Source organism: Lepisma saccharinum, chromosome 3, assembly GCF_977018435.1.
Source record: "Lepisma saccharinum chromosome 3, izLepSacc3.1, whole genome shotgun sequence".
Lineage (NCBI taxonomy): Eukaryota > Metazoa > Arthropoda > Insecta > Zygentoma > Lepismatidae > Lepisma > Lepisma saccharinum.
In genome coordinates this window covers 59,650,971-59,662,845 of record NC_139231.1, presented here as the reverse complement: position 1 = coordinate 59,662,845, position 11,875 = coordinate 59,650,971, and the positions used below count along the sequence as shown (strand labels likewise).

Below are 11,875 nucleotides of genomic sequence, written 5' to 3'. Positions count from 1 at the left end.
TTGTTTACCTTTGATATGTAGATTCGAACAATCGTAACACACTAATAGCATAATATCCGGTACCTGAAAAACGTCAAATAACAACACTGACGAACGGTAAAAAGTGAATATATATATTGTAACAACAAAAAAATATTGCAATCAACAACTGTTTACAAAGCCTCCTCAAACGCTCACTCATTCACTCTTTCTCTCTTTCACACCTCTGAGGTATTTTTACATGTGAAGTATATATACAAATCACGGATCTCATTAACATATAATTCCTTTTTTTAAAAAAACCTTAATGTGAATTTAGGGCATTTGTCTGCCAGCTCCTGTGCTCTTTTAAATTAACTTAAGTGCCAGCCCTCGGAAAGCGGTTAACTAAGACAATTGGGTCGGCGTGGTTAAATCTTTCGTTCGAATGAACGTATGCATCCAGTCGTAAGCACGACATTTAACAAGTTTCTCGGACGGGGGTATTACATATAAGCCTCTCTCGTCCAATGAGAACAACTACACAATTACATAGTGATGCAAAAACTTAATTGGCTCCAGCTGCCGGAATACACAAATCAATCGTCGGCGCGAGCAAAAATTACCTTAATAACCACTATGCAACAAATAATACTATTTCACGCGCACGACCTTGCAACAAAAAAAAACTACGCTTTCCACAATTAAAAAGGACTCATCAGTCAAGTATTGACAAATTAAATGGCGCGACGGGGCGGTCGGTTACACAAAAAATGAAGCACACTTTGACAATTTACACTAAATATTAAAGAAAATGAAATGGAGCTTCTAACCCTGAATGCAGACAATTAAATTAGAACATCGGGACATGAAATGACGCTTTTTTATAACAATACCAAAAAATTATCAGACGGGGGGGTTAGGTTCGGGGTTCCTGAGTCACTTTGCAAATAAGTGAGACTTCGGCGTTAACAGTACGGTGTTGATACTAACGATGCACGTTTACATGGACATAGACCCTCTGAAGTATACTCTACCGGACTCTGCTACATTGCGTGGTCATTCATCTCTCCTGTACACGGGACTTGCACATGGTTCCTTTCTGGCGAAATTGTTCTCCGAGGTCGATTGCGACGAAGAATAATTGCGACGATACGGTGTACTTGCAACTCCTCAGTACTTCGGGCGTTCCTCTTGTCACTAGCGTCGGGTGTACGTGGTCACGCGCCGGTCCGGAATCTCTCTAGCGTCGGGCATCAATTGGGCGTCAATCTGCAATCATCTCTCTCTGGTAACGGGCTTCGATTGGGCGTCGTTCTGGAGTCGTCCTTATCTCTCTTTCTCTGGTAACGGGCTTCGGTTGGAACGTCGATCTGGAAACGTCCTTCGGGCTTTAAGCAGTGGTTGGTTTTGGCGTCGTCTAGCTGGCTTCTGCGTCGTTGCGGGTGCCGGGGAGGCGACGGCCCCCTTCTCTATTTTCTTTAGCCCTCCATTATTATGTAGTCCACGCTTGGCAAAAACAAATCACCGCGTAATCTTCACCAAAATAAGGCGCACACTGGTAACTCTCTATCTGCAATTCGCTCACGGTACGTAAGGAAACAAAGTTCACGGATACAAACAATAATCACGCGAGAGTGTAGCGCGGAGATGCTCTCTCTACGAAATCCGGGTAAAAACTGTGTCTGGAATCGTGGTACTCTTGTTTATATGTCACTTTCGAATTTGTCCATTGGGAAGGACGCTAAGGTGGCTTCGCTTCGGTTTCCCAGGGGATGCGAATGACCTGTGTCCATTGTCTTGAAACGCTGCCACCGAGGCGTCTTCCATCCTTGCAGGCTTGGGCTCCAGCTGATTCTCCTGGTCATCCGTGAAAATGGGTTAGCCCGGTCTCGACGAAAATAATCTTTCCACTTCTCCGTGTTGGTGCAAATATGTCATTTTCTAAGCGGCGGCTGTCACTCAGGAAAAACCCAACTCCCGACATCTGCCTCGGATACAAATTTATCCACAAAATAAAATCAAACCTCACACTTTCATGTTTGTGCATAAAATGAATTAATAAACAAAAATAATTTATATCGAACTGCGTTTCACATGTCACTAGATACCGTGACAACCCCTTCCCATCCCCCCTAGGGGTGTCAGGGGTGTTTTGGAGTTGAACGGCATTGGGAGTGTCACTATTCATCTTAGCGACCTCGACAACTATGTATCCCACACTAATATCAGTCGTTTTCGATTATTTTTACATGTCAGCCCTTTCCCACCCCCACCCCTAGGGGTGCCAGGGTTGTCTTGGAGTTGAACGGCATTGGGAGTGTCACTATTCATCTTAGCGACCCCGACAATTATGGATTCCACACTAATATCGGTCGTTTTCGATTATTTTTACATGTCACCCCCATTCCACCCCTACCCCTAGGGGTGCCAGGGGTGTCTTACCCCCACAGTATTTCTTTCCAGATTGTAAGGCATATGTGTATCAAGTTTGGTCATCGTGAATGTCACCAATTAGCTTAGAGACTTCGAAAACTATGGATTCGACACTAATCTATGTCATTTTTGACATTTTATTTTTCACCCCCTCTCACCCTCCATCCCAATAGGTGATGAACTTGGAGTTGACGGCATTGGGAGTGTCACTATTCATCTTACCGACCCCAAAAACTATGGATTCCACACTAATATCAGTCGTTTTCGATTATTTTTACATGTCAACCCCCCACCACCACCCTTAGGGGTGCTAGAGGTGTCTTACCCCACAGTATTTCTTTCGAGATTGCAAGTGATACGTGTACCAAGTTTGGTTGAGATCGCTCCAGGCGTTCGAGAGTTATGCCGGAACAAACACACACACATACATACACACATACATCCATTTTTGTATACCGGGTGGTCCAAAAGTCCCGGAACGGTCAAATATCGTGAGAAATACACATCGAATTGGAAAACGAAAAAATACGTGTTTAATAAGTGAAAGAAAGCTATTCAATGATATCACACTAGATTCCCCACACCGGCTCCCTGAAATTTGAAATGGAAACCCCCATTTTTTATTGTAGAATCGGATTCTACGTAAGAAAATAACCGGATTTCTGTACTACATTTCGCGTAACCCAGGAACAACGACGTGGACGTAGTAGTATTTTCTTCCCATCGGGGTGCTTGTTTTAGGTGAGTCCCCTCGCCTCTCACCATTCGGTGTTCTCGCCAACCTCAATTCATTTCCTGCTCAAATTGGTATCCCCCCTTTTCTTGGCACAGTCCCAACCAAAGATACACACCATTGGAAACATTCTGTAACATCTCCAGACTAATTGCATTTGACACTGTACGAATTCTGTCTTTCAATTCCTTGATATCGTTGGGTTTGGTTTCAAAAACTTTGCTTTTCAAGTATCCCCAGTAGAAATCGGGTGACCTTGGTGGCCACTCTATGGTGCCCCTTCTACCAACTCACCTATCAAGGAAAACGTTTTTCAGCACATTGCGAACAATTAAAGCAAAATGAACTTGAGCTCCATCTTGATACCAAACATTCGCGAATGCATCCCCAACGATAGTTTGTATTTCAGGTATTATCTCATTGGTCAACGAATTTACGTACTTTTCAGATGTCAAATTGCCATCAATGAAGTATGGCCCGATAATACGATTACACAATATTTTGCGGGTACTGTGTACGATCCTCCCTCATCCAGTGAGGATTCTCTGTGGCCCAATACCCCATGTTATGCCGGTTGACAGATCCGCTCAACTCAAAGGTAGCTTCATCGGAGAAACAAGTGCACGACAGAAATAGATTATTTCTGTCGAATCGTAGCATCATTTCCTCGCAGTATTCAAGTCTACGATCATAGTCGTCTCCGATGAGTTCTTGCAAGAGTTTTAATTTGTACGGATGATACCGATGCGACTTCACAATTCTAAGGATAGATGTTTTAGTTACTTCGGTTTGTTGAGCAACTTTTCGACTCGAAGTATGGGCGTTTTCTTGGAAATGCATTAGAACTTCCAAAGATTTCTCGTCGTTTGTAGCAGTTTTCGGTCTTCCACATCGTGGTTCATCCCTGACTGCTCCAGTTCTTTCGAAGCGATCAACGGTTCGATAAACAGTAGATTTTGAAATAGGTGTACGATTCAGGAACGTATCGTTGAATAAATGCGCAACGTCTCCGTATGATCGTTCCCTATCACCAAACCCCCGCATCATGAGAACTGTTAGCCTTTTCCTCTCTGACAATGCCATCATTGACAGAATACGAACAGTAACGGATTTTCTATTCTTTCGTAGACCTATTAATACTCCAGTACGATTCCCCCCTTCCCCACCCCCTTTGCGAGTTGCAAAGAATGCACACAGGGTTACTGAAACTAAATTTGACCACCCACTTTCACATTCTGTAAAATCTCCCCTCTTACACAACGATCGCCTTAAGCACGCGACCTTCACCGTGGTAGATTACAGGCAGCTCCTCACGCAGAACCGACCCGGTGGCACGATGAGTAAGCCCACTGTGTGTGTATCGTTGTTGGTTGGGAACTGCTCACGCAGCGAACTGCCGACGCACGTCAAGGTAATCGCATGCCCGCATAGAGTCGCCAGATTTCAGACCAGTCGCCTTCGAGCGGCCCTATGGGAGCGCGGAAGAAAAACAAATCTGGCCGTGACGTAAACAATGAACAATTCAGACGTTTATGCTTTTCGACGTTGGGAACGGAAAAAAGGCGGTGGTGAGCGGGTATTTAAGTTCCGGTCACCACAGAAGCGAGGGGACTCACCTAAAACAAGCACCTCGATGGGAACAAAATATTACTACGTCCACGTCGTTGTTCCTGGGTTACGCGAAATGTAGTAAAGAAACCCGGTTATTTTCTTACGTAGAATCCGATTCTACAATACAAAATGGGTGTTTCCATTTCAAATTTCACAGTTGCGCCCTGCCCCACCCTCAAGGGGCAGGGGTGGGGGATCAAGTGTGATATCATTGAATAGCTAGCTTTCTTTCACTAAACACGTATTTTTTCGTTTTCCAATTCGATGTGTATTTCTCACGATATTTGACCGTTCCGGGACTTTTGGACCACCCGGTATATAGAGATTACATTATCCGTTGCTTCTCCTAATTAAATGTCATACCATATCCAACAGACACATAAAATGTGTTTTATTAATAATAATAGCTGTGCGCAATATAGAAAATAAGGATTGCGAAGCAACACAAATAAAGCGCCGTTGCTTGTAATAAAGGGGTCCCGGGTTCGATATCCGGTAAAGGCACATGGCACAGTGGTTCGGATCCCGCTTTAAACTGTAGGTCCAGTCCCAATTAGCCTTTCTGTGCTTGAAGTGGACTTTAAGTCCACCAATTCAATCAAGCAACACAAATATGAAATATTAAATGTACTTCACAAACATACATACCCAGGCCGGGATTCGAACCTGGGACCCCTGGCGCTAACCACTCTGCCACGGAGGCCGGCTATCAAATCTACGTGAAAACAGTTTCTGCAGCATGTTTGAGTCAAACAAATTTCATAATGTGTCAGTATTCTCGCGGCATGTATCCAAATATGTACTAATACAGGGCTCTCTCTCTCTCCCTCCCTCTCTCTCTCAAAAAGAGAGAGAGAGAGAGAGAGAGCTAAGGCCTACCTAGCGACTGCCGGTCTCACTTCCACCTACCGAGGCGGGAGATCATCGAACCTGTTACGAGGTGACGTGTGGTCAGCACGACGAACCCCCAGTCATTTTTGTAAGTTTTCATGACGCTACTCATTCGTATCTCCCCAATTTCCTCACAATGGTAGGTGGCCATTAGTCCCATACACAGTCCGAAACCTCAGAAGGAAAGTTGTTACGCTTCACCCTGGAGACTCGAACCTGCGCGTTCCGTAGCTGGAGCCAAAGCATGACGTCTTTGACCGAACGGCCAAGGTGTGGGACTAAATATGTACTAAGTATTAAAAGCAAAAGCACCTTCTGCGCATTACCACATGCCATGAATGAATATAGAGATTATGATTCACAATCTCAGCCATTTATGAAGGTGGTGTTAGCATCACGTTCCGGTCTCCTCCTTTACCCCAAAATACTATTTTTTTTAGACCCGTGGTGAACCTCAAAGCAGTTTTCGTGCGATGACGTTGCTGAAAAAATCCGACTGAAGACCAACCACCTCGGGAACAGAATCCGCGCCTCCAGCGTGACAGTCAGACTATTTACCGACTGGTAAATAGTATTATATTTGTACGATATCTTTAAATATATAGACGTGTTTATAAAATATCATATTGATAATACAAAAATTATTGATAAAATTTTCCTCGCTTTGATAAGTATACGTTACATTGAATTGCTTCTTTAGGCATTATTTACGTGACAGCTGTTCTCATTGTTTGACGAGAAGGTTGAAAGGATGTGCAAGGGCAAAACGTCTATCTTGTAAGTCGTACATTACATTTACAGTACTATTTCTCAACAAACCCACATAAAATAAAGTAACACAGTGCAAGTGTTAATTAGTGTTGCCTACACACGAGATGTTCAAAGTATTATTTTCGCGGGAGATGTTTCAACTTCAAAGCTAAGAAGATCGCATCTTTCTCTCAATATTCAATAAAGCAATAATTAGAAACTGAGTTACGATTGTGTAATGGTTTTTGAAAGTTGCACACGTGATGATGCGGAAGGCCAGTGTGCAAGTAAGTCCGAAGTTTGGAGGAATAAATTGAATCAATCCTGCGGCGGAAGTGGATTTTGTAGCGGAAGTTTGTTGATTGCGTTGCTAAGCGACTTTCAGCTGTTTGAGGTAACCAAGGAGAAAATTTAGCTTTTAGCCTTTCTGGCTATTCATAATTTGCAAGTAATATATTAAGGTTATTCTTTAATTTTTATCAATCCTTTTAACTTTTAATTTTCTTTAATATCTGCAGCGTTATTTGTTTTATTAAAATATACGTAATTTCTATGTGTTCATATTGATCTCCATAACATCCTGAGATTTGAAAAGCGCCCGTCATATAGGAGCGTCCTGAACATATAAACTTGATAAAGCGGCGTTCCTATAGGTGAGTCCTTGTAACTATTGACATTAAAGTAACTCTCATAGAGGGGTACCTGTCAAAGACTAGATAAAATGGTTAGAGTGGAATACTTACTCACTAATGTTATTCAATAACTTGAACAACTTTCAATAATTAAAATTTTCAAGCATCGGTATTGGTTCAAAGTGATATCGTCTCAGCCATGAAATACAAGCATTTTTTACAAGGCATAATATTATTTTTTCAAATAATTACCTTATCACAACTACCTAACCAACTCTCTGTCATTTCTAAACCCGAAGGTTCATTGTCGCAGCAAAGTAAGTTTTACATCTACTTATCATGCGAAAGATAATCCATTCTATGAAGGTGATATGCTTAGACTTGGATTAGATACCCCTATTATTATCACTGTTAATTTAGCATGAGTAGTATTTGGCGGTGCTTTATGCTATTCAAAGGAACCTGCTTATTAATAGGTGGAGGTGGGTTACATTGTGCTGATTTGGATAATATATTGAACAATATATTTGAAATTGGATTTGATTGTACTTTTGTTTTAGAAGAATATTTAATCTTAATGCTGTCAATTCATCTTCGTCTTCCCACAGATCAGTTGCCATCAGGTTTCAAAACAACAGGCTCGTAAATATTTATATCCTGTCCCATGGTCTGCCCACCGAAGTCGTCTTGATTTAATTATTCTAATATATAATACAGATTATGCAGTTGCATATAGAAAGCTAAATCCATTCCACGAATAGTATAATTCAAGTTTTAAAGGAATAAATACAGTAGAATGGGAAAATGCAGTTTAGTTCAATAGATCCTTCTCCACTCCCCTGATCTTTCATCTCTTTTAGACCGAAATAACCTTCTTAAGATTTTGATTTCAAGCCTCTCGATCGTGGCGCTGCGACGGAAATAATTGCAAACGCTACTTATTTTCTGAGTACACCTCGTACTTTACATGGACATTGTCACGATCGGCTGAAAGCTGTAAACAACTACGACTCTTTCTCCCTCTTCCTTTCTTTCTTTCTTTCTCCGACTCTCTCTCTCTCTTCCTCTTTATCTCTTTGCCCTCTTTCTCTTTCTTTCTCGATCTGTTTCTACCTCTTCCTTTCTATTCTGTTTCTCTCTTTCCTTCTTCGTTTATCTCTCTCTCTCTCTCTCTCTCTCTCTCTCTCTCTCTTTGTTTCCTTCCCTTCTTCCTTTTTCTGTATCTATATGTCTTTCTTTCGCTGATCTTTCGTTTCTCTCTCGTTTATTTCTCTCCCTCTCTCATTTCTTCTTTTCTCTGATTCTTTGTTTCTCTCTCTTTCGTTCTCTCCTCTCTTTCTCTCTATCTCTGCTTTTTCTTTCTTTCTCCAATTCTGTCTTTCTCCACCTTTGCCTCCCTCGTCTGTTTTGATCCTTCTCTCTCTAATCTTCTTTCTCTTTCTCTCTCTCTCTCTCTCTCTCTTTCTGTATTTCTCATGTTGAGTTCGTGCCTCCGCCCGGTTGAGTAGATTTGTATTCCTAATTTTCTTAATTTTCACTTGTTTTCACAACGAACATATAAGAATGACGACGATTAGATTAAATTAATAGACATTTTGAAAAGACCATCCTTTCTAGGTTCGAACTCCAGCTCGGATCCTCCAATGGCGAGATCGTCAGACAAGCACCCAACGTCTGATCAGACTGTAGAGCAAAATGAAACTGCAGTTAGTTCAATGTGCATATCACTACGCCGTAAACAAATGTTCCTAATCGTACGTAACCATCTGAAATATTTCAGTTACTAAGTTCTCATTCGTTACATCTTATCAGCACCACTTAGAGCGTCAGCGCAATATTTACGTTCATATGCGCGTGATAGATGCGCAGAAAATCTCGAGGCATTTATAAGCACTTGATGCTCTAATTGATATGAAGGCCTTGACATGGAGATTGCGGTACATGGAACGTCCATTCGAGCTGTGTAACGTACAGAGTGATACGACTCATTCTTCTTCTTCTATATTTATGATAGGCCAAAGTGAGTCTAGAAAGCCTCCATTGCAATAACCTTGAGGTTTGTTCTCCCATAAAGGCCACAAGGTAAGGAGTGCTGCACAATCAACCTCAAACGAACTGTACATTGTCGCGAGCTGCTGAAAGCTGTAAACAACTACGAATCTTTATTTCTCTCTCTCTTTGATTCTGTTTCCATCATTCTCTGATTCCTTGTCTTTTCTCTCTCCCTCTCTCTCTCTCTATCTATCTTTGCTCTACTGCTTCTTTCTTTCTCGGATTACTTGTCTCTCTATCTCTTTCTTTTTCTTTGATTCCTTGCTTCTCTCCCACGATCTCTCTGCCCCCTTTTTATTTCTCGATCTGTTTCTTTATTTCTTCGTCTCTCTCTCTCTCTCTCTTTTCTCCTTTTCGCTAATTCTTTGTTTCCTTTCTTTCGCTGATTCTTTCTTTCTCTTCTTATTTCTCTCCCTCTATCTTTTCTCCTTTTCGCTGATTCTTTGTTTTCTTTCTTTCGTTCTCTCTTCTCTCTTTTTCACTTGCTTTGATTCTTTGATTTTCTCTGTATCTCCCTCCGTCTGCTTGTCTCCTTGGTTCGTTGATCCCTAATTTCTCTCTCTCTCCTTTATTTCTTTCCCTCTCTCTTCTTCTGATGCTCTACCTATCTCTCTCTCTCTCTCTCTCTCTCTCTCTTATTCCTTTGTGAGTTATTCTAGCTCTACTGTAAATGGTTCTGAAAATTCCTCATGTAGCTATTTCGACTAAAATGTAGGCGAAGACAATTTCAAGGTAGGCTCTACCTTGAAGCAGGGTTGCCAACCTTATGATCCTGACCGTATATGTACGGTAATTTTCTGTTCCATATGGATGTACGAACTAGTCTCTTAACCGTACGCTAAATGTACGGTCCTAATTTTAGATATACTGGAAAAATTGGCACGACGTCCTAATATTGAACCGGCGATACGAAAGTTTTATTTTTACCAGATGATGTGAGCGAAGCATCTGTAAACCTCAAATGGTGTCAACAATGAAGTCCTCTCAACACAAGAACATTTAAAAATTATTGTCTGCCTGCATAGAAATGCAAAGTACGTCAATCAGAAAATAAAACAAACTGTTCAAAATTTATCGAACACTATTCCACAATTTAAACGTCATTTGCATTCTGACAGCAACTGTAAGTTTGATCCTGTACTTCACATTCCAAATTTACATATTCTGGTGTTCAATACAGTAACAATCTCTTCAATCAGAAACGTCGTTATGCGGGGGGGGGGTTGTCCTTGGAAACTTCCACGTGCGCCCCCTCCCCAATTTCCTTTGGTTTAACGGAAATTTTACTTTAGAAGTTTTAAAACAACAAAGTTTGTATGTAGCTCAAAATCTGTTTCATCATTTCAGTCATCGTACTTTTTAGGATCAATTTTTTAAGTCCCCCATCAGAGATATAATGGTTCAAATTTTGAAAAGAAAAATGAAAATCGAGCATTTTCAAAGAGCTTTAACTAAATGAGGAAACCAGTAGCAGAGCTTAATTATTTTCAGCCAAAACTTTGGATAGGGTCAAGTCCTGTAATACGGCCAGTCTTGTAAAATGGCCAAAAATTATATTTAGTAACGCTGTGGCTCGACGACTGAAGAGACATCTGTTCAGGTACTACCGATCTGTTAGTGAGAGTTATGGCGACCGTCCTGTGGCAGTGAATATTGAGTTCCGTGCTTTGTTCAGCCCTACACGTGTTTTGATGAAACAACTGTGTCTGAAGGTGATTAAAGAACAGCCATATTGTTTTGTTTTTTTTTGTTTTTTTTGTTGTTGATTTATATTCTTACGTAGCATTAGTTTTAGATGTGTGTTGCAAACGGGAGCGTTCTGTGTCGGTAACGGTGCTCATTGTAGTATACAAAGCCACTGTGTCAAGGCAATAGGTGCTGCCATCTATGAGCCACAAACGAAACTGTGTATTGTTACATAGTCTTGTATAATGGCCAGGCTTATGCCTTATTCCTTCAATACCCAGAAAGAGAGATGAGATATACCAAAGAGCAGTAGCCCTGACGTCACCAGACCACATAAGGAAGATGTCAGAGAAGAAAGTGGATAAATTAAAGAAAAAGAGTAACAGAAAGCAGAAAGGGATCGAAAAATTTACCCAAGAAAAATCAAAAGATGGAGATAACGATTCACAGTGCACTTACTGTAACAGGTTTTACAGCGAATGATCATGGAGGTGGGTTTCTTGTACACGCTGTGGGAACTGGCGTAACGAGAAATGTGCACATGCTGAAAACGTGAGCATTTTCGTGTGTAAAGACTGTAATACTCGTTGAGAACATCACATGTAATAAATACCTTGGCCACATTGAATGACTGTTTTGTAAAATGGCCAATTTACTGTTTTTGTGAAAATATTAATATTAGTGTGTGTAGAAAAAGTTCAACATAAACCCTTTTCTCCGATTTATTACTTACTGTATTGGCTTTCATATTAAACCTAAATTCAAGGTATTTCCGATTATAGTTTACCATGTATTGTGGAAAGAAAATTTACATGGTCGTATTACAGGACTTGACCCTATATATGTTTCCTCTAAAAATTATAGCTCTGTTATTATATTACTTCCCTACTAAAAAAAAATCCTAAACTTTGATGTTTGTTTAAAATTGAATATTAATGTTGGCCTTAAATTTCAGCCATTTTCATTAGAGATGGTGAAAAAAGACACAGGACGTAAAATAAAGCTTGAAATGTACTGAAAACAATATTGTTTATCACAGCTTTCTATCAATGTTCTTAGCTGAGTTATCATAATTATCACAACTGTCTGCAAAGGTCAAAAATACCCGAAGTCATGAAACAGAAAA

General features: G+C 40.7%; 1 protein-coding gene across 1 annotated transcript; it reads right to left on the bottom strand.

Annotated features, from left to right (window-relative positions):
* Positions 1-3,616: 3,616 nt before the first annotated feature.
* On the bottom strand, positions 3,617-4,210 carry LOC145985551 (uncharacterized). Its single transcript, XM_083119620.1, has one exon. The coding sequence runs from the start codon at positions 4,208-4,210 to the stop codon at positions 3,617-3,619; it is 594 nt and encodes a 197-aa protein (XP_082975746.1).
* Between the last annotated feature and the right edge of the window lie 7,665 nt (positions 4,211-11,875).